A 27,457-nucleotide genomic window follows, 5' to 3' on the forward strand; every position below is an offset into this window, starting at 1 on the left:
TTGCGAGCGCACTTTGCCATAGCTCGCAAAGACATAAAGGGTGCCCATACACGACGCAATGCGAGCGCTTCATTTAAATATCCAGCCCCTTTTGCCAGCGAACGGCCGCAATTTGTGATCAGGTCTGAATGAGCTCCAATGTCACTATGCAGCATGGCCCCCGCCATTGTTCCATCGCTGCCGGCATCGGTTACCGTCACTAGCGACATCGCGCTGGGTACACATCGTCCAGTGTGTATGTCACTATGCAGCATGGCCCCCGCCGTTGTTCCATCGCTGCCGGCAGCGGGTACCGTCACTAGCGACATCGCACTGGGTACACATCGTCCAGTGTGTATGTCACTATGCAGCATGGCCCCCACCGTCGTTTCATCACTGCCGGCATCGGGTACCGTCACTAGCGACATCGCGCTGGGTACACATCGTCCAGTGTGTATGTCACCCACACTGCGAATGCAGACTCGCCGCGTGTGACTACGGTCTTGTACCGTGACTCAGATGTATGCGCAATGGCAAAAAATCGCTCCATTTGCAAAAACATCATAGCGTAAATCTCAGGCCCCATAAACGGACTCAGATGCATCTAACGCTTAGAGAAAGAGGGAAACGTGCGAGCCTTGGCGGCGTACAGTAAGGGCCTCATCCCCCTCGTACAGACCTCAGGGGAGCCACGTGGGTGACAGCAGGCGTTTCTCTGGTGGGTGTAACATACTGATGACGACTCTGGCGATCGGCAGCCACTTCTGTCCCTCCTGCTGTATATAGATCATTAATGTGGCTGCTATTATATAACGTAGCGCCCATCCAATCACAGTACTTGGCTGATATTTGCATTCATTAATAACACTTCTATCATTTGCATACGGTGTTTCAGGGCCTGATTCAGAGATGGACATAATGGTGATTACGGCGCAGATCAAGCGATTATTTGCCACTGCACGTCCGTATAAATCACACGGCGCCTGCGCAGCGATCGCACCGCGATTACGGATGCACAGAGGATCCACTTACAGTGTGAGTGACAGGTAGTTTCGGGGTGGTAACGGGAGGTGGTCAGGAAGACGCAGGCGCGTCTGACGGTTAGGACGCCGGTACATGGGCACGCATAAATTAGCCCTTGCGATTTCCTGCGTAGCATGAGAGCCCTCTGCGTGTCAGGAGGCGAGTCAGCTGGTCAGACCGGCCGCAAGGGCAAGTTGGGCGCTCGATGTGCGTCAGTGTTGCGATATTTACGCAGGTAAGCGACGTCGTACGCATGTGAGAAGGCAGCGGAGGACGTCATTACGCCCGGGTGATCTTTGGAACCATTAGCATGTTTTTGCAGCTGCGCTGCGTACGAAACCACAGCGGCATTGCGCATTAGCGTCCATCCCTGCATCAGGGCCTCAGTATGATATTACATTGTATACACATTGGGTAATGTTACTATGGGGCCTACTTACCATTAATTATTAGTGGCTTATTAGTGGGGGGGGGGTTAACCGCAAATATTTAGTATCACCCCCATGTATGAAAGTGGGACCACAGTGGATATCTCCGATACCGCAGCCCCCGTGGGATGCTGGCAGATTGAGGCGAGGAGCGTATTGTATATTACATGTCGTTTTGAATCTTGGTTGCGTCGCAGACGCAGCGAAATACCGCTCACCGCGTACCAGAGACGCTAAGCGGCGACACTAACCGCTCAGGAATTGTATTTACACAGGTACAGTCACAGAGGGAGCGCTGTGGAATTTGGCGTGAGGTAACGTCGCGTCCGCTGCGTCGTAGCACTTCTTATACAGATTCAGGCTCCGGGAAGTGGTAATATGAAAACGCTCGTTTCAGCCTTCCCCTTGTGCATTAGCGCTATCCGGAGAGTGCGGCCCTGAGACGCCAACTTTCACTGCCCGTGGACGGAGCAACTCTGCCTGTTCTGAACAATCCACAATCGGCGCACCATGGAGAGCGCCAGCCGCCCTTGCACCAGCCAATGACAGGCGCGGTGTCTCCTTCTCAACTCTGTATAAACATGGCGTCCGTGGCTCTGCCGCGCTCACAGACACTCCCACAACACGCCCATGAGACAGACTTTATTTTTGCGCATATTTCAGGGTCATCGCCCAGGAAAGCGCATGGTTTTAACTTTCTGCTCCTAAAGCCAGTGATCCCGTGTGTAACAGCGTACACTCAGTGGTATACAGGCGCCATAGGGGTTTTCAGTATTTTTTTTTGCGCAGTGCCAAATAATCGCTCAACCCTGCCAACATCGGTATTGTGTTCAGGTTCCGTCCGCCTATGAATCGTGCCCTCAGTCACACAGATGTACAAACGTCGCACACCCCATTGATTAGTGTACGCTAGCAATGCAGTTATGTCGCTACCGGTTGTTTATGTGAATAACTTGCAAATTTTGCGCAAAAAAAGAAAAGTGCTCGGCGTATCCTAGTCGCACGGATCGGGCGTACAGAGAGGGGCTATTTAGTGCAGCTGAAGCCACGGTTTAAAAGGACACATCTGTATATATTTATTTTCAGTGATATAAGCTGCATATATACATACTGTAGCTATCTATATACTGCTGTGTTGTTATGATTGGATGGATCTGTGCCGTGTTGTTAGGATTGGATGGATCTGTGCCGTGTTATGATTGGATGGATCTGTGCCGTGTTGTTATGATTGGATGGATCTGTGCCGTGTTATGATTGGATGGATCTGTGCCGTGTTGTTATGATTGGCTGGATCTGTGCTGTGTTATGATTGGATGGATCTGTGCTGTGTTATGATTGGATGGATCTGTGCCGTGTTATGATTGGATGGATCTGTGCCGTGTTATGATTGGATGGATCTGTGCCGTGTTATGATTGGATGGATCTGTGCCGTGTTATGATTGGATGGATCTGTGCCGTGTTGTTATGATTGGATGGATCTGTGCTGTGTTGTTATGATTGGATGGATCTGTGCCGTGTTATGATTGGATGGATCTGTGCCGTGTTGTTATGATTGGATGGATCTGTGCCGTGTTGTTATGATTGGATGGATCTGAGCCGTGTTGTTATGATTGGATGGTTCTGTGCTGTGTTGTTATGATTGGATGGCTCCGTGCCGTGTTATGATTGGATGGATCTGTGCCGTGTTGTTATGATTGGATGGATCTGTGCCGTGTTGTTATGATTGGATGGATCTGAGCCGTGTTGTTATGATTGGATGGATCTGTGCCGTGTTATGATTGGATGGATCTGTGCTGTGTTGTTATGATTGGATGGATCTGTGCCGTGTTGATATGATTGGATGGATCTGTGCCGTGTTGATATGATTGGATGGATCTGTGTCGTGTTGTTATGATTGGATGGATCTGTGCCGTGTTGTTATGATTGGATGGATCTGTGCCGTGTTATGAATGGATGGATCTGTGCCGTGTTATGATTGGATGGATCTGTGCCGTGTTGTTATGATTGGATGGATCTGTGTCGTGTTGTTATGATTGGATGGATCTGTGCCGTGTTGTTATGATTGGATGGATCTGTGCCGTGTTATGAATGGATGGATCTGTGCCGTGTTATGATTGGATGGATCTGTGCCATGTTGTTATGATTGGATGGATCTGTGTCGTGTTGTTATGATTGGATGGATCTGTGCCGTGTTATGATTGGATGGATCTGTGCCGTGTTATGATTGGATGGATCTGTGTTGTGTTGTTATGATTGGATGGATCTGTGCCGTGTTGTTATGATTGGATGGATCTGTGCCGTGTTGTTATGATTGGATGGATCTGTGCTGTGTTGTTATAATTGGATGGATCTGTGCCGTGTTATGATTGGATGGATCTGTGCCGTGTTATGATTGGATGGATCTGTGCCGTGTTGTTGTTATTGGATGGATCTGTGCTCTGTTATGAATGGATGGATCTGTGCCATGTTGTTATGATTGGATGGATCTGTGCCATGTTGTTTTGATTGGATGGATCTGTGCCATGTTATGATTGGATGGATCTGTGCCGTGTTTTTATGATTGGATGGATCTGTGCCGTGTTGTTTTGATTGGATGGATCTGTGCCGTGTTGTTATGATTGGATGGATCTGTGCCGTGTTGTTATGATTGGATGGATCTGTGCCGTGTTATGATTGGATGGATCTGTGCTGTGTTGTTATGATTGGATGGATCTGTGCCGTGTTATGAATGGATGGATCTGTGCCGTGTTATGATTGGATGGATCTGTGCCGTGTTGTTATGATTGGATGGATCTGTGCCGTGTTATGATTGGATGGATCTGTGCTGTGTTGTTATGATTGGATGGATCTGTTCCGTGTTATGATTGGATGGATCTGTGCCGTGTTGTTATGATTGGATGGATCTGTGCCGTGTTATGATTGGATGGATCTGTGTTGTGTTGTTATGATTGGATGGATCTGTGCCGTGTTATGATTGGATGGATCTGTGTCGTGTTGTTATGATTGGATGGATCTGTGCTGTGTTGTTATGATTGGATGGATCTGTGCCGTGTTATGTTTGGATGGATCTGTGCCGTGTTATGATTGGATGGATCTGTGCCGTGTTGTTGTTATTGGATGGATCTGTGCCGTGTTGTTATGATTGGATGGATCTGTGCCATGTTATTATGATTGGATGGATCTGTGCCGTGTTATGATTGGATGGATCTGTGCCGTGTTGTTATGATTGAATGGATCTGTGCCGTGTTGTTTTGATTGGATGGATCTGTGCCGTGTTATGATTGGATGGATCTGTGCCGTGTTGTTATGATTGGATGGATCTGTGCCGTGTTATGATTGGATGGATCTGTGCTGTGTTGTTATGATTGGATGCATCTGTGCCGTGTTATGAATGGATGGATCTGTGCCGTGTTATGATTGGATGGATCTGTGCTGTGTTGTTATGATTGGATGGATCTGTGCCGTGTTATGATAGGATGGATCTGTGCCGTGTTGTTATGATTGGATTAGGGAGGGGCGTGTGATAGAGACACTGATAAAGGGAAGTATAGACCGTATACAGGTACAGTCATTAGGGAGGGGCGTATGATAGAGACACTGATAAAGGGAAGTATAGACCGTATACCGCTACAGTCATTAGGGAGGGGTGTGTGATAGAGACACTAATAAAGGGAAGTATAGACCGTATACAGCTACAGTCATTAGGGAGGGGTGTGTGATAGAGACACTAATAAAGGGAAGTATAGACCGTATACAGCTACAGTCATTAGGGAGGGGCGTGTTATAGAGACACTAATAAAGGGAAGTATAGACCGTATACCGCTACAGTCATTATGGAGGGGCGTGTGATAGAGACACTAATAAAGGGAAGTATAGACCGTATACAGCTACAGTCATTAGGGAGGGGTGTGTGATAGAGACACTGATAAAGGGAAGTATAGAGACCGTATACAGCTACAGTCATTAGGGAGGGGCGTGTGATAGAGACACTAATAAAGGGAAGTATAGACCGTATACAGGTACAGTCATTAGGGAGGGGTGTGTGATAGAGACACTAATAAAGGGAAGTATAGACCGTATACAGCTACAGTCATTAGTGAGGGGCGTGTGATAGAGACACTGATAAAGGGAAGTATAGACCGTATACAGGTACAGTCATTAGGGAGGGGCGTGTGATAGAGACACTGATAGAGGGAAGTATAGACCGTATACAGCTACAGTCATTAGGGAGGGGCGTGTGATAGAAACACTGATAAAGGGAAGTATAGAGACCGTATACAGCTACAGTCATTAGGGAGGGGCGTGTGATAGAGACACTAATAAAGGGAAGTATAGACCGTATACAGCTACAGTCATTAGGGAGGGGTGTGTGATAGAGACACTAATAAAGGGAAGTATAGAGACCGTATACAGCTACAGTCATTAGTGAGGGGCGTGTGATAGAGACACTGATAAAGGGAAGTATAGACCGTATACAGGTACAGGCATTAGGGAGGGGCGTGTGATAGAGACACTGATAAAGGGAAGTATAGACCGTATACAGGTACAGTCATTAGGGAGGGGCGTGTGATAGAGACACTGATAAAGGGAAGTATAGACCGTATACAGGTACAGTCATTAGGGAGGGGTGTGTGATAGAGAAACTAATAAAGGGAAGTATAGAGACCGTATACAGGTACAGTCATTAGGGAGGGGCGTGTGATAGAGACACTAATAAAGGGAAGTATAGACCGTATACAGCTACAGTCATTAGGGAGGGGCGTGTGATAGAGACACTAATAAAGGGAAGTATAGACCGTATACAGCTACAGTCATTAGGGAGGGGCGTGTGATAGAGACACTGATAAAGGGAAGTATAGACCGTATACAGCTACAGTCATTAGGGAGGGGTGTGTGATAGAGACACTGATAAAGGGAAGTATAGACCGTATACAGCTACAGTCATTAGGGAGGGGCGTGTGATAGAGACACTGATAAAGGGAAGTATAGACCGTATACAGCTACAGTCATTAGGGAGGGGTGTGTGATAGAGACACTGATAAAGGGAAGTATAGACCGTATACAGGTACAGTCATTAGGGAGGGGCGTGTGATAGAGACACTGATAAAGGGAAGTGTAGACCGTATACAGCTACAGTCATTAGGGAGGGGCGTGTGATAGAGACACTGATAAAGGGAAGTATAGAGACCGTATACAGCTACAGTCATTAGGGAGGGGCGTGTGATAGAGACACTGATAAAGGGAAGTATAGAGACCGTATACAGGTACAGTCATTAGGGAGGGGCGTGTGATGGGATTGGGGATCTTGTATTGTTGTTCTATTGTTCTCCAATTTATCACTTATTTGTAATTATTCTGGATGGCTACAAATTGTGCCTCTTCCTCAGTGTAAGTCATACTACACCTATTCCATACATGCCCCCATCCCCTCTGTGCCCCCCACCACCATCAGTCTGTTTCCTGTCCATGCTGGGGACGTTGTGACGGAGGTTACTGGGTGCCCCATATATCTCACTGGTATTAATTCCTACAGAATTCTCACCAATATTGGCTCAGACTATAACATGGCGGCCTCCTCTGTGTTTAGGTGACAGACTCGCTTTGGTGTACTGTGCAGCATGAAATAAAATTATACCTGGTATTAATTAATTAACCTGACGCTGAGAGGGCTGATGGTCATCTCCTTCCCATGCTGAGTCATGTGAGGGTGGTTGCCTGCGCGGTCCCTCCTATATACAATTAGATAACCCAGGGGACGGAGTGACTGCGCGTTTATACCACCGGGGCTGGAGGGGACATAACAAATATGTAGCATTCTGCGTTTTTTTTTCCTGGGGATTTATTTTAGTATATAGAACCTAGGCCCTCATTCAGAGCCGCTCGCAATTAGCGCTCGCTCGTTCAGAAAAAGGGGGTGGCTATTCAAATGAACCGTACGCTCCTTGCGGTCTGTTGCCACCTCCATGTCTGAACGAGCGAACAAAACATGTGCTCGTTTATTTGATAAAAACGCCCCCTGGCCGCTCGCATCCTACGTCATGTCCGCTATTTATTAGATTAATCGAGTACATCGACCAGGGTATGAGCTGCTCGCTATTCTTGTGGTTGGTTTTTCCTACCACAATTTTGCGAGCAGTTCTGGCTAAAAAAAACCCCAGTGACGTGGTCAATGACGCTGCTGTTTTAAATATGCACACCCATAAAATGCCCGTTTTGACCTTTAAGCACGCCTGCGATCGGATCTCCACTCCCCATTTTCAAGCACCTTCCCCTGTTACCACCCACATACGCCTCAACCTGTCACTCAAATTATCAGGCATTCGCTATTTTGCGAGCACATGAATTTCGGCCGCACTAACTGGGTCGCGCATACGTATAACGATCCGTACGCATGCGCAGTTTGGCAAACATCGCTCGGAGCGAACGAGCTGCCGCTTACGAGTGGATCTGAATCAGGCCCCTTGTTTTTTACTGCCTGAGTTTGCTGACCTTCATATTACCGTACATGGCTGCTTTTGGCCCGGCTACACCCATGCATGCTTGTACACAGACCTGGCACCTCTACAGTCTGCACTAAACCAGGCCCCAGGAATCTGCTCTGCACGATCGGATAGGTGGAACTATAGGAGAGGTTTCATTCAGTATCTGATCTAGAAGACAGACCTAGGGGTCTATTTACTAAGCAGACAGAGTGAAAAGTGATCAGAAAGTGATAAGGTACCAGCCAATCAGCTCCCAACTGTCATTTTTCAAACACAGCCTGTGAGATGACAGTTGGGAGCTGATTGGCTGGCACCTTATCACTTTCTTATCACTTTTCACTCTGTCTCCTAGCACTGTTTAGTAAATAGACCCCCTAGTATCCAAGTTTAATAAAGACTTGAGGTATTTTTGTTTCACGCGAGTTACCCGTGGTGGCATAGCTCGTTACCCTGTGCCTGAGAAGATGCCACACCTGGACGCTGTTTAATGAATGAACTCTGTCTCTTTCCATGAAACCAGACACCTCAAACTTCAAGGAACAACTTCTTTCATGTCCTGCCAGACGCTCCTGGGAAGTGCTGGCTCTGCAGGAGGCACTGAGGGTGCAGCTAATGATCAGATTGTGTGCATGGGGTTACCCTGGCACAACCACGTCACATAGCCTTTTATCATGTCACTCTCATTGTCACCTTACATTGGAAGAGCAGCTCTGGCTTCTGGGGTGAAACTGATCATAAATAAAAAGTGAAAGGTAATAAGGTGGGAAGCTGCATGCCAGACCTGTGTGTGGTGTGTATTGCTGTATTCTACTCACCAGGTGGCGCCCTTTCACTGCTATCACTTATTTCATTGTAATGTTAGTTAGACATTGATGTAAATGAACTCAATCTCTGTAGCTGTGTAATGCGAGATGCAATCTGGCAGGAACATGACAAATCATTTTAATAAGACAAATGCTGTTCATTTTTGCTTTATATATTCCTCTGAATGATTCATGTCCAATCATTTTTAACTTTTAAATAATGCACTTAAAATCCGTTTTGTTTTCTTCATGCGTGCCATCACCACAATCGTGACCGTTGTCCAGCCAGTCTCTCCTTACAGCACATAGCGGGTCTTTCTTAGGTCATTCCTTTCCCTACGTCCTTATATCAGGGAGAGGAGCGTCCTCCAACCAGCCCTTATATCAGGGAGAGGTGTGTCCAACCAGTCCTAATATCAGGGAGATGAGTGTCCTCCAACCAGTGCTTATATCAGGGAGAGGAGTGTCCAACCAGTCCTTATATCAGGGAGAGGGGTGTCCTCCAACCAGTCCTTATATCAGGGAGAGGTGTGTCCAACCAGTCCTTATATCAGGGAGAGGAGTGACCTCCAACCAGTCCTTATATCAGGGAGAGGCGCGTCCTCCAACCAGTCCTTATATCAGGGAGAGGCGCGTCCTCCAACCAGTCCTTATATCAGGGAGAGGAGTGTCCTCCAACCAGTCTTTATATTAGGGAGAGGAACGTCCTCCAGCCAGTCTTACATCAGGGAAAGTAGTGTCCTCCAACCAGCCCTTCTATCAGGGAGAGGAGCGTCCTCCAACCAGCCCTTCTATCAGGGAGAGGAGTGTCCTCCAACCAGCCCTTCTATCAGGGGAGGAGTGTCCTCCAACCAGTCCCTATATCAGGGAGAGGAGTGTCCTCCAACCAGTTCTTGTATCAGTGAGAGGAGTATTCTCCTACCAGTCCTTCTATCTGTCCTTATATCAGTGAGAGGAGTATTCTCCAACCAGTCCTTATATCTGTCCTTCCATCAGGTAGAGGAGTGTTCCCGAACCAGTCCTTCTATCTGTCCTTATATCAGTGAGAGGAGTATTCTCCAACCAGTCCTTCTCTCTGTCCTTCTCTCAGGAAGAGGAGTGTTCTCCAACCAGTCCTTCTATCTGTCCTTATATCTGGAGAGGAGTATTCTCCAACCAGTCCTTATATCTGTCCTTCCATCAGGGAGAGGAGTATTCCCGAACCAGTCCTTCTATCTGTCCTTATATCAGTGAGAGGAGTGTTCTCCAACCAGTCCTTCTATCTGTTCTTATATCAGGGAGAGAGTGTTCTCCAACCAGTCCTTCTATTTGTCCTTATATCATGGAGAGGAGTGTTCTCCAACCAGTCCTTCTATCTGTCCTTATACCAGGTAGAGGAGTATTCTCCAACGAGTCCTTCTATCTGTCCTTATATCATGGAGAGGAGTGTTCCCCAACCAGTCCTTCTATCTGTCATATCATGGAGAGGAGTGTTCCCCAACCAGTCCTTCTATCTGTCCTTATATCATGGAGAGGAGTGTTCCCCAACCAGTCCTTCTATCTGTCCTTATATCATGGAGAGGAGTGTTCTCCAACCAGTACTTCTATCTGTCCTTATATCAGAGAGAGGAGTGTTCTCCAACCAGTCCTTCTATCTGTCCTTATATCATGGAGAGGAGTGTCTCCAACCAGTCCTTCTATCTGTCCTTATATCAGGGAGAGGAGTATTCTCACACATTCCCACACACTCATCACACATGGGTCAGTAACCTGATATCAGGCGACAGGCAGCGATGGTCTCCGCCTCGTATCAGGCGACAGGCAGCTATGGTCTCAGCCTCGTATCAGACAACAGGTAGTGATAGTCTCAGCCTCGTATCAGGCAACAGGTAGTGACGGTCTCTGCCTCGTATCAGGCGACAGGCAGCGATGGTCGCAGCCTCATATCAGGCGACAGGCAGCGATGGTCTCAGCCTCATATCAGGCGACAGGCAGCGATGGTCGCAGCCTCGTATCAGGCGACAGGCAGCGATGGTCTCAGCCTCATATCAGGCGACAGGCAGCGATGGTCGCAGCCTCATATTAGGCGACAGGCAGAGATGGTCGCAGCCTCATCTGATGTTAAACAGATCCGATTTTTATCAGTATACAGCCAGACTGGGACATTGGGCCTCATTCAGACTCACTCGCAAGCGGCTGTCCGCTCGCAAGTGGGTCGATGGTGTGCACTGCGCATGCGCACGACGGAGGGAGCTCCGTCGTGCGCATGCGCCAGACGCGACGAGCAAAGGATTTTCCTTCGCTCGTTGTGTCTGATCAAAGGGGGCGTGCTGTCGATGTTGATTGACAGCACGCCCCCTTTGGTGGGCGTGCCGGGGGCGTGCCTGCCAGACGGAGGCGTTCCCAAGGGAACGCCTACCGTCAAAAGCCGGCCCCACTGACATCACTAGTGATGTCAGTGGGAGTGATTTTGGCTCTGATAGAGCCAAAATCACTCCAGGGCTTGTGGTCGAAAACCCCGACCACAGGCTTCTGGTCGCGATGGTCAAGACCATCGCGACCATCATCGTGCACGCTCGTATGTGCTGTAGGTGGTGACCCACAGCTATACGAGCGTCCAGGAGGACGCTCCATTTTTATGGAGGACGGCCCTCATTCAGAGCGAGCGCTCTGCTCAGAGCGTCCGGCTCTGAATGAGGGCCATTGTCACTACGGATGTAATTGGAATTCTATCATTCTAATACAAAGACTAATCATAGTACAGCTTTGTATGTCTGTGCATGGACAATTACTCTAACAATACTAAAACTGCAGTGATTGGTAATTGTTACAAGCTAATATTGTATTTTTGTATTAATTACACTGGTTGAGTGTTGTATTATTGTGTGTGAATTTTTTATTACCATATTAAATTTGTTACTCTGACTTCCAGCGCTTCATTCATTTATATATACATGTAATAAAGGAGGCCCTGCACTTTAATGGAACAGGAATGCTGTATAATATGGAATCTCTCCATAAGCCGAGCTCACTACCAATCCCGCTACTTGCTTCTGGGCCTATAGCCCTCCTCGGCTAACATGTAGATGTGTCTGTACGCAGTGTGAGGCACCGTCACTTAGTACTGAGGCCCGAGGGGTTGTGTGCCTCGATTTCTGTGAGCTGTGGGTGGGGTTAGAGATAAAGGGGCCATCCTCCTTGTTTGGTGCCTCACAGCACTTTGGGATATAGTTTACCGGTGCCTCTGCCTCAGGGAGGTTCTGATGTAGCGGCACATGAAACCATTGCTGGATCTATATGCTGTATACACTGAACACAGACAGGAGGCACCAGAGGAACAACAGGTGTCAGTGTGATGTGTAATACATGTCCGGCCACGCTGACTGTGCCTCCTATCACCGGTTATTATTTTCAATTATTTTTTTAAATCCTAATCTGCCGGCCTTGGTTTAGGATGCGGGCTGTACTTTCACAGAGATATGTCAGTGTGCAGCAGGCAATTTAGGAATAACTGATGTTAACCTCTGCCATTCAACGGACAGTAAAATACTAAAGACCCCCTGCTGGCAGTACTACATATTATCACACATGTATAGAGTGTAATCCTGTGTGCGAGGCCTCCTGTCCTCTCTGCCTGCTATTCCCCACTCTGGCTCTTCACTACTTTTGCTCCCAGTTATAAAGCACAGTGGAAAACCCTTGCGCTGTATACATCGTAATCACACCCTGGATGTCTGTTCTCTTTCTCTAGGCACAAGTAGCGGGGTCTCCTCATTCCTCACCAAGCCATGGTGCCAATCGCTCCATGCCCATGCCAGTCCGCTCCACGTCTGCCAGCTCCACACCTACCCATGTTCCTCAGGACTCCATAGCCGGACTAGGAGATGTACAGGAGGCATTTGCACACGGTAAGTGTTTGCCGGTTGCGTGACTAGTGTAGAGGTGACATTACTATCAGAGTCAATGTAATGGAACATGATTGTGGTCCCCGCTCCTCCTTAGCTGTATGTGGGTCCAGCACGGACACCGTACACCACTCGGCCTCAGCCGGGACCAACAAACGATTCCAGGCAGCTCTCTTGTGTCTATAACACATTTCATAACCAGTTGTAGTGCTTACACGTGAGATCGGTGCTGTGTCCGAGGCATGAGGCACTGATTCCTGGTGGTGGATGACGTTTTATGTTTTGACTGGCTTTCAGGTACCAGGAGGAATCTCCGTAGTGATTTACTGGTGGCTGCAGATTCCATTACTAACACCATGTCTTCTCTGGTGAAGGAGCTGCATTCAGGTAGGTGCCCGGCCTGCTGGCCTCAGGTATTAATCCCTGTACACCAGCAGTGGGTGAGACGCCGTCAGTGCTGGGACATGCAGAATACGTCTGGCTGTCTTGTGCCTCAGGCTCCTCTGATACAGACTGGTGTCCTGCATTCATAATGTTGGTGTGCGTGAGCTCCTTGTTGCACAGTGACTGAGAGCTCTGATACTGAGCCTGAGGACCTCATTCAGAGGTGGTCGCAAGAAGCGATCACTCTCTCTGAATGAGGACGGCCGCTTCTAGCTTTTTGGTGTGGCCTCCTGGTCGCAAGCTAAGCTGTGAGTTACCACCCACAGCTTAGCTAGCGACCAGGGTGATGGTCGTGATGGTCATCACCATCGGGGCTTGCGACCAGACCCTAAGGTTGGGTCTGGGTACTCGCAAGCCCCAGAGAGCTTTCTGCTCTGATCGGCCGCCCACGAAACAGTAGGCGTTCCTTAAGGAACGCCTCCGTTTTGGAAACCACCACCCCCCCCCTCGACCCGCCTACAAAAAGGGGCGAGTTGTCGATCAACATCGACAGCCGCCCCTTTTGTAGCGAGCTCCGGAGCGACAGAGTTTCTCTGTCGCTCCGAGGCTTGCGCACGTGTAGTGCGGCCGCTGTGCGTGCGCAGGGCCACCCATCGACCCGGTTGCGAGCACATCGGTGCTTGCAACCGGGTCTGAATGACCCCCTGAGACTTTCCAAGGTTACGATTTTTGCTTCTTGTGCATTAGACAAGTCACTCTGTGTCCTCATAAGCCACGTCTCAGCGTTCTGTAAGAAATATGTGCTTTATATAAGGAGGAAAATGTTTGCAGCTCCTCCTGGACCTCACGCGTTCCACATTATACCTGCAGCACTTTACACAACCGGCCCTCCAGGATTAATGCTGTGTGACTACAGCCAGGGCTTTAGTTTAGGCACCCCCGGGGGGAAAGTATTGTTAGGCACCCCCCGGGAGTGTTAGGGTTCGGGGAGGAAGGGGTTAAGGTTAGGCACCCCCCTGGGAGGAAGTTAGGGTTAGGCACCCCCCCCCCGGGGAGGTTAGGGTTAGGCATGACAAAGGGAGGGTTAGGGGGGGAGAGGGTAGGTATAGGGGACTTACCTGTCTGCATCGGGGTCCTGAACTGTCGGGCTTCTGTTGGCATATGACCCATTCCGTTATTATTATCCTATTAAATATAGGATAATAATAATAATAACGGAATGGGTCACAAGGGTTCCGCAGCACTTTACGAAGTACGTAAACAAACGAGTACACAAGAAACGGTTATTAACAGTACAAAACAATGCAGGACAAGGACATGGTTTATAAACATTGCTACATTAATGATCATAACACTTAAATAAGCAGCAGGGCGTTAGCAACCAAGCACATGAGGGAAGAGGGCCCTGCTCATGAGAATTTACATTCTAAAGAGGAGGGGCAGACAGACAGGGGTGACACAGATGGGTTAGACAGCGAGGAAGGCGTGTTGGGTTAGGAGGAGAGCTGGAAGGCTTTGATGAAGTAGTGGGTCTTGAGAGCCCATTTAAAGATTTGTAGATAAGTGGAGAATCTGATAGGGAGAGGGGAATAGTTCCAAAGGTAGGGAGGCGGGAGTGTACGAGGAAGTAATCATTTGGCAGGAGAGGCGGCATGCATTTGTGGAGCGATGTGGGTAGACGGGAGAATATTGGGTGAGGGCTTTGTAAGTGAGTGTAAGAACCTTGAATTGGGAGCCAGTGGAGGGCTTGTAGAAGAGGGGAGGAAGATGAGTCGAGCAGCAGCATTGAGGACAGACTGGAGAGGAGAGAGATGGGAGTTGGGGAGGCCAGATAGGAGGAGGTTACAGTAGTCCAATCTGGAGATGACCAGTGAGTGTATGAGGGTCTTAGTTGCCTCGAGGGTGAGAGAGGATCTGTTCTTGGAAATATTTTTGAGATGGAAACGGCAGGACTGTGAGAGGTTCTGGATATGAGGTATGAAGGTGAGGGATGAGTCCAGGATAACTCCCAAGACAGCGCACTTTAGGGCTGGAGGAGATAGTTGTGCCATCAATTGACAAAGAAATAGTGGGAAGTGAGATTATGCGAGAGGGTGGGAAGATAATCAGCTCTGTCTTAGACATTTTCAGTGTAAGAAAGCGCTGGGACATCCAGGAAGAGATAGCAGAGAGACAGCTGGAGATACGGGTGAGGAGAGGGGGAGAGGTCAGGGGAGGAGAGGTAGATCTGAGTGTCATCAGCATAGAGATTATATTGGAGGCCAAAAGTGCTGATGAGTTCACCTATAGAGGACGTATAGAGAGAGAATAGTAGAGGTCCAAGAACAGAACCTTGGGGAGCACCTACTGTTAGTGAAAGTGGAGGGGGAGAGGAGTCATGAGAGGAGACAGAAGGAGCGGTCAGAGAGGTAGGAGGACAGCCAGGAGAGGGCAGTTATTAGTATCAAAACACTGGTTTTATGTATTGTGTACAGTATGGCAGACAGGGGAGGGGGTGTGTATTGTGTACAGTATGGCAGATAGGGGAGGGGGTGTGTATTGTGTACAGTATGGCAGACAGGGGAGGGGGTGTGTATTGTGTACAGTATGGCAGATAGGGGAGGGGATGTGTATTGTGTACAGTATGGCAGACAGGGGAGGGGGTGTGTATTGTGTACAGTCTGACAGATAGGGGAGGGGGTGAATGAATGATGATCTGATTAGTGTGTAATAGAATCCTCTCGCACAGGATGACTCACCGGGTGCGGGATCCCGATGAGTCAAAATGCCGACAACTTCAAACAGTAAGTATTAGGATTAGGGCTAGGCTGCGTGCAGGGAAGGTTAGGGTGCTGGATGGGATGATTAGGGTTAGGCGGGGGGAGGGGTTAGGGTCTGCTTTACAATACTTACAATTGCCAGGATTTTCATTTTCATTGTGATGCAGTACCCAGTTGATGATTGAGCCATGGGAGGGGGGTGAGTGAGGTGCTGAGAAGTGTGCATATGAATTAACTCTATTATCTCTCTGTCATGACTCACAATGGAGCCGTGCGCGGGCGTGCGTGTGTGCACATGCGTGTGTGAATGAATAATGTGCTGATCCGTGGGTGAAGGAATGAGGTCTACTATCTCTCGTAGTTGATAATGAAGTCAAGGGGACTGAATGAAGTGCTGAGGATGTGAAGGAATTAACCATATATCCCATTATCACGGCTACACAGTTGATGAATAAACAAGAGAATATATACTGTGTGTGAAGGAATGAATTCTATCCCACTCTCTCCAATTGACAGGGGAGAAAAAGAGTGGAGATTATGGGTGAATGAATGAACTGAACTAGCTCTCTCGCAGATGATGATGGAGTAATGGGGATGGGGAGGGGGTGTGTATGAATGCCGTTAATTTTTATGTGACGGATGGGACCCTTTTCCCCCTCTCTCAGAGCTCGTGATTGAGACGGGAAGACAGGAGGTTGAATAAATGAACAAGGTACTGATTAGTGTGTTAAGGAAAGAACCCTATCCTGCTCCATCACAGTTGACCATGAAGTGTGAGGAGGTTGTTAGTTAATGAGATGCTGATCAATGGGTGACGGAATGAATTCAATCATATGTCTCACAGCTGACCAATATTATATCGGGGGGGGGTGTTATCCAACAAGGTGCTGCTCGGTAGATGAATGCTGTCTTCTTCCTCTCACAGCAGATGATGGTGCCCTTGGAATGGGGTGGGGGGTGGATGAATGAGGTGCTGATCTCTCTCTCTCTCTCACACAGTAGATGATGGTGCCCTTGGAATGGGGGGGGGGTGGATGAATGAGGTGCTGATCTCTCTCTCTCTCACAGTAGATGATGGTGCCCTTGGAATGGGGTGTGGGGTGGATGAATGAGGTACTGATCTCTCTCTCTCACAGTAGATGATGGTGCCATTGGAATTGGGTGGGGGGGTGGATAAATGAGGTGCTGATCTCTCTCTCTCACAGTAGATGATGGTGCCCTTGGAATGGGGTGGGGGGGTGGATGAATGAGGTGCTGCTCTCTCTCTCTCACAGTAGATGATGGTGCCCTTGGAATGGGGTGGGGGGTGGATGAATGAGGTGCTGATCTCTCTCTCCCAGTAGATGATGGTGCCCTTGGAATGGGGGGGGGGGATGAATGAGGTGCTGATCCCTCTCTCTCTCTCTCACAGTAGATGATGGTGCCCTTGGAATGGGGTGGGGGGGTGGATGAATGAGGTGCTGATCCCTCTCTCTCTCTCTCTCTCTCTCTCTCTCTCTCACAGTAGATGATGGTGCCCTTGGAATGGGGTGGGGGGTGGATGAATGAGGTGCTGATCTCTCTCTCTCACAGTAGATGATGGTGCCCTTGGAATGGGGTGGGGGTGGATGAATGAGGTGCTGATCTCTCTCTCTCTCTCTCTCTCTCTCTCTCTCACAGTAGATGATGTTGCCCTTGGAATGGGGTGGGGGGTGGATGAATGAGATGCTGATCTCTCTCTCTCACAGTAGATGATGTTGCCCTTGGAATGGGGTGGGGGGGTGGATGAATGAGGTGCTGATCTCTCTCTCTCTCACAGTAGATGATGGTGCCCTTGGAATGGGGTGTGGGGGGGGTGGATGAATGAGGTGCTGATCTCTCTCTCTCTCACAGTAGATGATGGTGCCCTTGGAATGGGGTGGGGGGTGGATAAATGAGGATGATCTCTCTCTCTCTCACAGAAGATGATGGTGCCCTTGGAATGGGGTGGGGGGGGTGGATGAATGAGGTGCTGACCTCTCTCTCTCTCTCTCTCTCTCTCTCTCTCTCACAGTAGATGATGGTGCCCTTGGAATGGGGTGGGGGGGATGAATGAGGTGCTGATCTCTCTCTCTCACAGTAGATGATGGTGCCCTTGGAATGGAGTGGGGCGGAGGATGAATGAGGTGCTGATCACTCTCTCTCTCACAGTAGATGATGGTGCCCTTGGAATGAGGGGGGGGGTGGATGAATGAGGCCCTGATCTCTCTCTCTCTCTCTCTCTCTCTCTCTCTCTCTCTCTCACAGTAGATGATGGTGCCCTTGGAATGGGGTGGGGGGAGGATGAATGAGGTGCTGATCACTCTCTCTCTCACAGTAGATGATGGTGCCCTTGGAATGAGGTGGGGGGGAGGATGAATAAGGTGCTGATCTCTCTCTCTCTCACAGTAGATGATGGTGCCCTTGGAATGGGGTGGGGGGGTGGATGAATGAGGTGCTGATCTCTCTCACAGTAGATGATGGTGCCCTTGGAATGGGGTGGGGGGGTGGATGAATGAGGTGCTGATCTCTCTCTCTCACAGTAGATGATGGTGCCCTTGGAATGGGGTGGGGGGGGATGAATGAGGTGCTGATCTCTCTCTCTCACAGTAGATGATGGTGCCCTTGGAATGGGGTGGGGGGGAGGATGAATAAGGTGCTGATCTCTCTCTCTCTCACAGTAGATGATGTTGCCCTTGGAATGGGGTGGGGGAGTGGATGAATGAGGTGCTGATCTCTCTCACAGTAGATGATGGTGCCCTTGGAATGGGGTGGGGGGGTGGATGAATGAGGTGCTGATCTCTCTCTCACAGTAGGTGATGGTGCCCTTGGAATGGGGTGGGGGGGTGGATGAATGAGGTGCTGATCTCTCTCACAGTAGATGATGGTGCCCTTGGAATGGGGTGGGGGGGGTGGATGAATGAGGTGCTGATCTCTCTCTCTCTCTCTCACAATAGATGATGGTGCCCTTGGAATGGGGTGGGGGGGGATGAATGAGGTGCTGATCTCTCTCTCTCACAGTAGATGATGGTGCCCTTGGAATGGGGGGGGTGGATGAATGAGGTGCTGATCTCTCTCACAGTAGATGATGGTGCCCTTGGAATGGAGTGGGGGGGGTGGATGAATGAGGTGCTGATCTCTCTCTCACAGTAGATGATGGTTCCCTTGGAATGGGGTGGGGGGTTGATGAATGAGGCGCTGATCTCTCTCTCTCTCACAGTAGATGATGGTGCCCTTGGAATGGGGGGGGTGGATGAATGAGGTCCTGATCACTCTCTCTCACAGTAGATGATGGTGCCCTTGGAATGGAGTGGGGGGGGTGGATGAATGAGGTGCTGATCTCTCTCTCTCTCTCTCTCTCACAGTAGATGATGGTGCCCTTGGAATGGGGGGGGTGGATGAATGAGGTGCTGATCTCTCTCTCTCACAGTAGATGATGGTGCCCTTGGAATGGAGTGGGGGGGTGGATGAATGAGGTGCTGATCTCTCTCTCTCTCTCTCTCTCTCTCACAGTAGATGATGGTGCCCTTGGAATGGGGGGGGTGGAAGAATGAGGTGCTGATCTCTCTCTCACAGTAGATGATGGTGCCCTTGGAATGGGGGGGGGTGGATGAATGAGGTGCAGATCTCTCTCACAGTAGATGATGGTGCCCTTGGAATGGGGTGGGGGGTGGATGAATGAGGTGCTGATCTCTCTCTCTCTCACAGTAGATGATGGTGCCCTTGGAATGGGGGGGGGTGGATGAATGAGGTGCAGATCTCTCTCACAGTAGATGATGGTGCCCTTGGAATGGAGTGGGGGGGGTGGATGAATGAGGTGCTGATCTCTCTCTCTCACAGTAGATGATGGTGCCCTTGGAATGGAGTGGGGGGGGGTGGATGAATGAGGTGCAGATCTCTCTCACAGTAGATGATGGTTCCCTTGGAATGTGGTGGGGGGGTGGATGAATGAGGTGCTGATCTCTCTCTCACAGTAGATGATGGTGCCCTTTGAATGGGGGGGGGTGGATGAATGAGGTGCTGATCTCTCTCACAGTAGATGATGGTGCACTTGGAATGGGGTGGGGGGGATGAATGAGGTGCTGATCTCTCTCTCACAGTAGATGATGGTGCCCTTGGTATGGGGTGGGGGGGTGGATGAATGAGGTGCTGATCTCTCTCTCTCACAGTAGGTGATGGTGCTCTTGGAATGGGGTGGGGGGGTGGATGAATGAGGTGCTGATTCTCTCTCACAGTAGATGATGGTGCCCTTGGAATGGGGTGGGGGGGGTGGATGAATGAGGTGCTGATCTCTCTCACAGTAGATGATGGTGCCCTTGGAATGGGATGGTGGGGGATGAATGAGGTGCTGATCTCTCTCTCTCTCACAGTAGATGATGGTTCCCTTGGAATGGGGTGGGGGGGGATGAATGAGGTGCTGATCTCTCTCTCTGACAGTAGATGATGGTGCTCTTGGAATGGGGTGGGGGGGTGAATGAATGAGGTGCTGATTCTCTCTCACAGTAGATGATGGTGCCCTTGGAATGGGATGGGGGGGTGGATGAATGAGGTGCTGATCTCTCTCACAGTAGATTATGGTGCCCTTGGAATGGGGTGGGGGGGGATGAATGAGGTTCTGATCTCTCTCTCTCTCACAGTAGATGATGGTTCCCTTGGAATGGGGTGGGGGGGATGAATGAGGTGCTGATCTCTCTCTCTCACAGTAGATGGTGCCCTTGTAATGAGGTGGGGGGGTGGATGAATGAGGTGCTGATCTCTCTCTCTCACAGCAGACGATGGTGCCCTTGGAATGGGGGAGGGTGGTGGATGAATGAGGTGCTGATCTCTCTCTCACAATAGATGATGGTGCCCTTGGAATGGGGTGGGGGGGATGAATGAGGTGCTGATCTCTCTCTCTCACAGTAGATGATGGTGCCCTTGGAATGGGGTGGGGGGATGAATGAGGTGCTGATCTCTCTCTCTCACAGTAGATGAAGGTGCCCTTTGAATGGGGGGGGGTGGATGAATGAGGTGCTGATCTCTCTCACAGTAGATGATGGTGCACTTGGAATGGGGTGGGGGGGGATGAATGAGGTGCTGATCTCTCTCTCTCACAGTAGATGATGGTGCCCTTGGTATGGGGTGGGGGGGGTGGATGAATGAGGTGCTGATCTCTCTCTCTCACAGTAGATGATGGTGCTCTTGGAATGGGGTGGGGGGGTGGATGAATGAGGTGCTGATTCTCTCTCACAGTAGACGATGGAGCCCTTGGAATGGGGTGGGGGGTTGGATGAATGAGGTGCTTTTCTCTCTCACAGTAGATGATGGTGCCCTTGGAATGGGGTGGGGGGGGTGAATGAGGTGCTGATCTCTCTCTCTCACAGTAGATGATGGTGCCCTTGGTATGGGGTGGGGGGGGTGGATGAATGAGGTGCTGATCTCTCTCACAGTAGATGATGGTGCTCTTGGAATGGGGTGGGGGGGTGGATGAATGAGGTGCTGATCTCTCTCTCTCTCTCTCACAGTAGATGATGGTTCCCTTGGAATGGGGTGGGGGGGATGAATGAGGTGCTGATCTCTCTCTCTCACAGTAGATGATGGTGCCCTTGTAATGGGGTGGGGGGTGGATGAATGAGGTGCTGATCTCTCTCTCTCACAGCAGACGATGGTGCCCTTGGAATGGGGGAGGGTGGTGGATGAATGAGGTGCTGATCTCTCTCTCACAATAGATGATGGTGCCCTTGGAATGGGGTGGGGGGGATGAATGAGGTGCTGATCTCTCTCTCTCACAGTAGATGATGGTGCCCTTGGAATGGGGTGGGGGGATGAATGAGGTGCTGATCTCTCTCTCTCACAGTAGATGATGGTGCCCTTGGAATGGGGTGGGGGGGAGGATGAATGAGGTGTTGATCTCTCTCTCACAATAGATGATGGTGCCCTTGGAATGGGGTGGGGGGATGAATGAGGTGCTGATCTCTCTCTCTCACAGTAGATGATGGTGCCCTTGGAATGGGGTGGGGGGTGGATGAATGAAGTGCTGATCTCTCTCTGTCACAGTAGATGATGGTTCCCTTAGAATGGGGTGGGGGGTGGATGAATGAGGTGCTGATCTCTCTCACAGTAGATGATGGTGCCCTTGGAATGGGGTGGGGGGTGGATGAATGAGGTGCTGATCTCTCTCTGTCTCACAGTAGATGATGGTGCCCTTGGAATGGGGTGGGGGGTGGATGAATGAGGTGCTGATCTCTCTCTCTCTCACAGCAGACGATGGTGTAGATGAGGAAGAGGAGAAGATACAGAACGGGAAGGACAGAGGTGAGTTACATACTTACGGCCCTGAAGGACCTTTGGAAAATGATGGCATTGGTTCCTGCGTCCGGGTGGTCAGACTCACATACTTCATGGTCTGTCCATTCCCTCGGTAGGAAAGCAGCACAGATAAATGGGGTTTCTCACTTTTTAGTTATTTTATACAGAGTTTAGTTCTCAGTATATGACAGATTCCCAGTTCTGTATGTAATTCCCAGTATCTTTGTGCTGTAGCAAATCTATAATAAAAGGCCATGCTATAACCCGCACGTAAACTGGGCACAAACCACTGTAAGAATAAAGGCAGAGGAAGGCAGCGCATTGCGTCCCACGTGCAGAGCTCCTGCGGATCTGGGTCTCGTGTACGCCGGGCACACGTCTCCTGCACACCCGTGCCCATGTTGTAAACCGTTTTGTTTTATGTACAACAAACACCGCGAATTGAACTCCTAACACAAAAACCCTAATAATACAGCAAAAAAGCTCAGTGTGTGCCCGAGCCCCAATCCATGTCAGCAAATAGCCAATCACAAGTGGTACATTAGTGCTGGCACCCGTCATCATCATCATTTGTACCTGACCACACTCACATAATGTGTCTATGCTATTGTTTCCCACTGCGCACGTGGTCCCCGTTCTGTGACCGCACCCGCAGTGTACTCCACCCATCCAAATGGGTGCAAACGCATATGCCTCTTCCCTGGGCATGCCCACTGCAATACATGCGAAAACGCCAAATGGCGCAGTACTCCTCGCTTCCAGGATCGCTCATTAGTTGCCGGCAATATTCTTCCTGTGTCATTAGTGAGGGGTGTTTGACCTTATATCATCCTCTGCCTTCCAGGATAAATGTCCTGCACGGAAGAACAAGGTGATCCAAGTAAGTGTCTGTTCCGTGGGCCGCCCACATGTCCTGTCCGTGACGCTGCCCCAGACGTGAGTGTAACACCCTGCTCTTCCCCACAGGCTCAGCGATTCCTCCTATATCCATCCAAACGCAGCATCTGACCAGCCACAGCCAGCAGAGAGACGAGCAGCGAGGGGGACCTTGTTAGTGCATGCTCGGTTCTCCATGTAACATACAACATGCGTGTTACTGGGCCATGTGTCATCATGTCTTGCAGAAGCTGGAAGGAGTGAGTGTTAGTGTGCTTGTCATGGGTACAGAGGCCTGGGACACTGTGATCGCACTGACACGGACATGCGCTGTATGTACTGAGCGACGCAGGAAGGCGGTACATTTCATGGTCCGAAGTTTACAAATTAATAAATGTGTCTGTCTGTCAAGTCTCTGTGTGCTGCGTCTTACGCCGGTCCATGACCGTGACGGGACACGTGTGTGTGTGCACCCTGGAAGGCATATAACATGTTTCCGTCTTCTCACCAGACAAAGGCAGTCTTATGTCACATGTGTTCATGATGTCATCAGGCGGTAGTAGCCATGTTTCACAAGGTCTGCAGGTAGTAGCTGTCATGTGACGTTATATGATGACATCAGGCAGTAGCAGTCATGTTTAATGACGTTGACATCATGACTATCGATCTTCTGGTGTCGACATTGTCACTGTCTACATGGTTTCTGTATCCCTGTATGATGTCATTAGGCAGTAGTATTCATGTTTCAAGATGCCTTCAGACAGTAACAGTCAAGTAGAATGATGTCTTCTGGGAGTAGCAGTCATGTGACATGTATGATGTCATCAGGCAGCAGCAGTCATGTGACACGTAGCAGATACCCGTCTGTCTCTATAAGACGGAATTGTCTGGTCTATGAGCTCTGCGAGGCTGATGCAGAGCTGGGAAGAAACTGAGCATAAATTACCCCAAATAAAAAAAGTGCAGGGAAACGCCAGCGTATACCACCCACATGCAGAGCGGCTTATGCTCCTGCCCGGAAACGCCAGCGTATACCACCCACATGCAGAGCGGCTTATGCTCCTGCCCGGAAACACCAGCGTATACCACCCACATGCAGAGCGGCTTATGCTCCTGCTCTCCTTGTGTCCCGGCAGGTGCGGTAGATACGCCTTTTAATGGCGTACAGGCTCCTACATTGTGGTTTGCATGGGCGGCATTTTGGCGGCGCGCTTTTACTGAACGTTTGCTACGGGAGAACGCCCCCTTCCTACACAGTTCCCCCTCTCCGATCCTCAGGTTCGATGTGTGCAAAATTGAATAGCATTTCCCTGCAAGGTGCGGCTAATTAGCCACAGGGTAAACCCTGCAATTAATTGGATTCCCCCTTGGAATAATGAGTTGTACAAATCACAAACAACAGAAGTGTTTGAGACAAGAGTCTACATCCCATCAGAGTTACAGTCCAGGAATCTGACATGGTCCCAAGTGGCTGTGTGATGTGTATAGTAATGATATAGTCTGGCTGTCATGATAAGACCGATGCCCAGCACTCACCATATAATGACCTTTACCCTGCTTTATAGAGCGCTTGTGAGGCTTACAGGTTCCCCGGGGGCAGGGACAGAGGTTTACATTTGTGGGCCCCACAGCCCAATGTACTAAATTAGTGGCCAGAAATTCCCATACACACATAGGGCCAGGCTCTATCTGTGCATATGGGAGTTACGCCCCTGCCTGCAGTGCCCATGCCAAAATATCTGACCTCCTCCCAACAGGCTATGTAACTAAAGCGTTACCTAAAGACACTGTGACGCATTTCGTATACTACCCATAGGATATCTTAGGTTATGGGCAAACATATGCAATAATATACCATATATATTCATATAATATAGCTAATTGCACAAGGTGATCACCTGTAGTATTTGCAGCAGTAGGTCCATATCATAGTGTTCTATTCACACTGTAATTGTAACTCCCATTTAGGACCTTTCCTCAATGCTATATCTGTAAAGAAGAAAACAAGGGGGAACAAATGATGAAGCATGTTTGGAAAGAAATTCTCTATACTGAAAGTTTAAAAATGTGTAAATATATTTAAAGTATAATACACATATAACAAGCCTTTAACAAGTGGTCTGCGGCTCCTGCCTCCTGATGGCGTTTCACTAGGTAGTTCCAATCCAAGACCGGATTTCATTCAGAAAGATTCTACCGTCTTCAATAACTCCATCACATGCAACACCTTTCGTTCTCGGCAATGACTTAATCATGAAGCCATTTCTGATTGCGAAACGCGTTGGATTTGGGAATACAGAGATCTCCGGGAAAAAAAAATTCAGTCCGATTCATCCAACGTGAAAGAGGCAGCTGAAATGTATCTATGAGGCGGCACACATTGCCGATATCTTAGTATGCAAACAGCACTGGTTTTCCACATATCATGACGCATCCACTTAAGACCTGCAATGGAAACTTTATTACATAAAAGAAACATACACCCTGTTGTCAATTACTTCAGTTCTATCTGCATCAAACCATCAGGCAGTGCCACCAATACTAAAAATCAATGGATGTCCTGCACTTTGATTGTCATATGCTCCATTTTTACTGCCAATGGATTGGGAAAACAAGTCGGTGTGGTGGTAACTGGTTTGTATGGGATGATAATGGGATTGTGAGAACTAGCATTGATATGGTGTGCAGGTCACTGGCTTGTATGGTGCGATTGGCAGAACTAGCTGGTGTTATGGTGTGCTGGTCACTGGCTCTTATGGTGGGAATGGGAGAACTAGCTGGTGATATGGTATGCTGGTCACTGGCTTGTATGGGGGAATAATGGCATTGGGAAAACTAACCAGTGATATGGTATGCTGGTCAGACTTGTATGGGATGATAATGGCATTGGGAAAACTAGCTGGTGATATTGTATGCTGGTCACAGACTTGTATGGGATGGTAATGGCATTGGGAAAACTAGCTGGTGATATGGTATGCTGGTCACAGACTTGTATGGGATGATAATAGCATTGGGAACACTAGCTGGTGATATGGTATGCTGGTCACTGACTTGTATGGGATGATAATGGCATTGGGAAAACTAGCTGGTGATATGGTATGCTGGTCTTTTTCCTGTATGGGGGGATAATGGCATTGGGAGAACTAACCGGTGATATGGTATGCTGGTTACTGTCTTGTATGGGGTGATAATGGCATTGGGAGAAGTAACCAGTGATATGGTATGCTGGTGACTGGTTGGTATGGAATGATAATGTGAATGGGAGAACTAGCCAGTGATATGGTGTGCTGGTCACTGTCATGTATGGGATACTTTGATTGAGAGATCTAACTGGTGTGCTGGTCATTGACGTGTATGGTGGGATTGGCAGAACTAGCCAGTGATATGGTGTGTTGGTCACAGACTTGTATGGGATGATAATGGCAATGGGAAAACTAGCTGGTGGTATGGTATGCTGGTCACTGACTTGTATGGGGTGATAATGGCATTAGAAGAGCTAACCGGTGATATGGTATGCTGGTCACTTTCCTGTATGGGTTGATAGTGACATTAGGAAAACTAGCTGGTGGTATGGCAAGCTCGTCACTGTCTTGTATGGGATGATAATGGCATTGGGAGAACTAACCGGTGATATGGTATGCTGGTCACTTTCCTGTATGGGATAATGGCATTGGGAAAACTAGCTGGTGATATGGTATGCTGGTCACAGACTTGTATGGGATGATAATGGCATTGGGAAAACTAGCTGGTGATTTGGTATGCTGGTCACTGACTTGTATGGGATGATAATGGCATTGGGAAAACTAGCTGGTGATATGGTATGCTGGTCACTGACTTGTATGGGATGATAATGGCATTGGGAGAACTAACCAGTGATATGGTATGCTGGTCACTTTCCTGTATGAGATGATAATGGCATTGGGAAAACTAGCTGGTGATATGGTATGCTGGTCACTGACTTGTATGGGATGATAATGGCATTGGGAAAACTAGCTGGTGATATGGTATGCTGGTCACTGACTTGTATGGGATGATAATGGTATTGGGAAAACTAGCTGGTGATATGGTATGCTCGTCACTGACTTGTATGGGATGAGGTTGAGATTGGGAGAACTGGCTTTTGATATGTTTTGATATGGTATACTGGATACTGACGTGTATGGGCCTGTGGTGGGGTTGGGAGAACTAGCTGGTGATATGGGTGTTGGTCATTGGTTTGTATGGGATGATAATGGGATTGCATTTACTAAGTGGTTACTAGTATGAATGAAATGTCACCTGTGATCCACAGTGGAAGGGACTGGCATGGAGCTGCTCAGGGCAGCAGGGGAGGAGACTGTGGCATGGAGCTGCTCAGGGCAGCAGGGGAGGGGATTGTGGCATGGAGCTGCTCAGGGCAGCAGGGGAGGGGACTGTGGCATGGAGCTGCTCAGGGCGGCAGGGAAGGGGACTGTGGCATGGAGCTGCTCAGGGCAGCAGGGGAGGGGATTGTGGCATGGAGATGCTCAGAGCAGCAGGGGAGGGGACTGTGGCATGGAGCTGCTCAGGGCAGCA

The 27,457-nt window shown here is 49.2% G+C and overlaps 1 protein-coding gene across 3 annotated transcripts in view; it reads left to right on the forward strand.

Annotated features, from left to right (window-relative positions):
* The window catches only part of LOC148453816 (dystrobrevin beta-like), a 77,423-nt gene extending 54,121 nt beyond the window's left edge, over window positions 1–23,302 (forward strand). Inside the window, exons 2-6 of one of the 3 annotated variants that reach the window (XM_088461644.1) lie at window positions 12,446–12,602; window positions 12,897–12,986; window positions 21,980–22,033; window positions 22,872–22,907; window positions 22,994–23,302. In XM_088461644.1, the coding sequence (XP_088317770.1) occupies window positions 12,446–12,602; window positions 12,897–12,986; window positions 21,980–22,033; window positions 22,872–22,876 (306 nt within the window). In that variant the 3' untranslated portion in view covers window positions 22,877–22,907; window positions 22,994–23,302. Of the gene's footprint in view, window positions 1–12,445; window positions 12,603–12,896; window positions 12,987–15,711; window positions 15,743–21,979; window positions 22,034–22,871; window positions 22,908–22,993 lie in introns of those variants that run through there. The other 2 variants (XM_088461645.1, XM_088461646.1) reach the window with 2 other exon arrangements.
* Window positions 23,303–27,457: the final 4,155 nt, after the last annotated feature.

The sequence above is a fragment of the Taudactylus pleione genome, unplaced genomic scaffold, assembly GCF_031769625.1.
Source record: "Taudactylus pleione unplaced genomic scaffold, aTauple2 ptg001085l, whole genome shotgun sequence".
Classification (NCBI taxonomy): domain Eukaryota; kingdom Metazoa; phylum Chordata; class Amphibia; order Anura; family Myobatrachidae; genus Taudactylus; species Taudactylus pleione.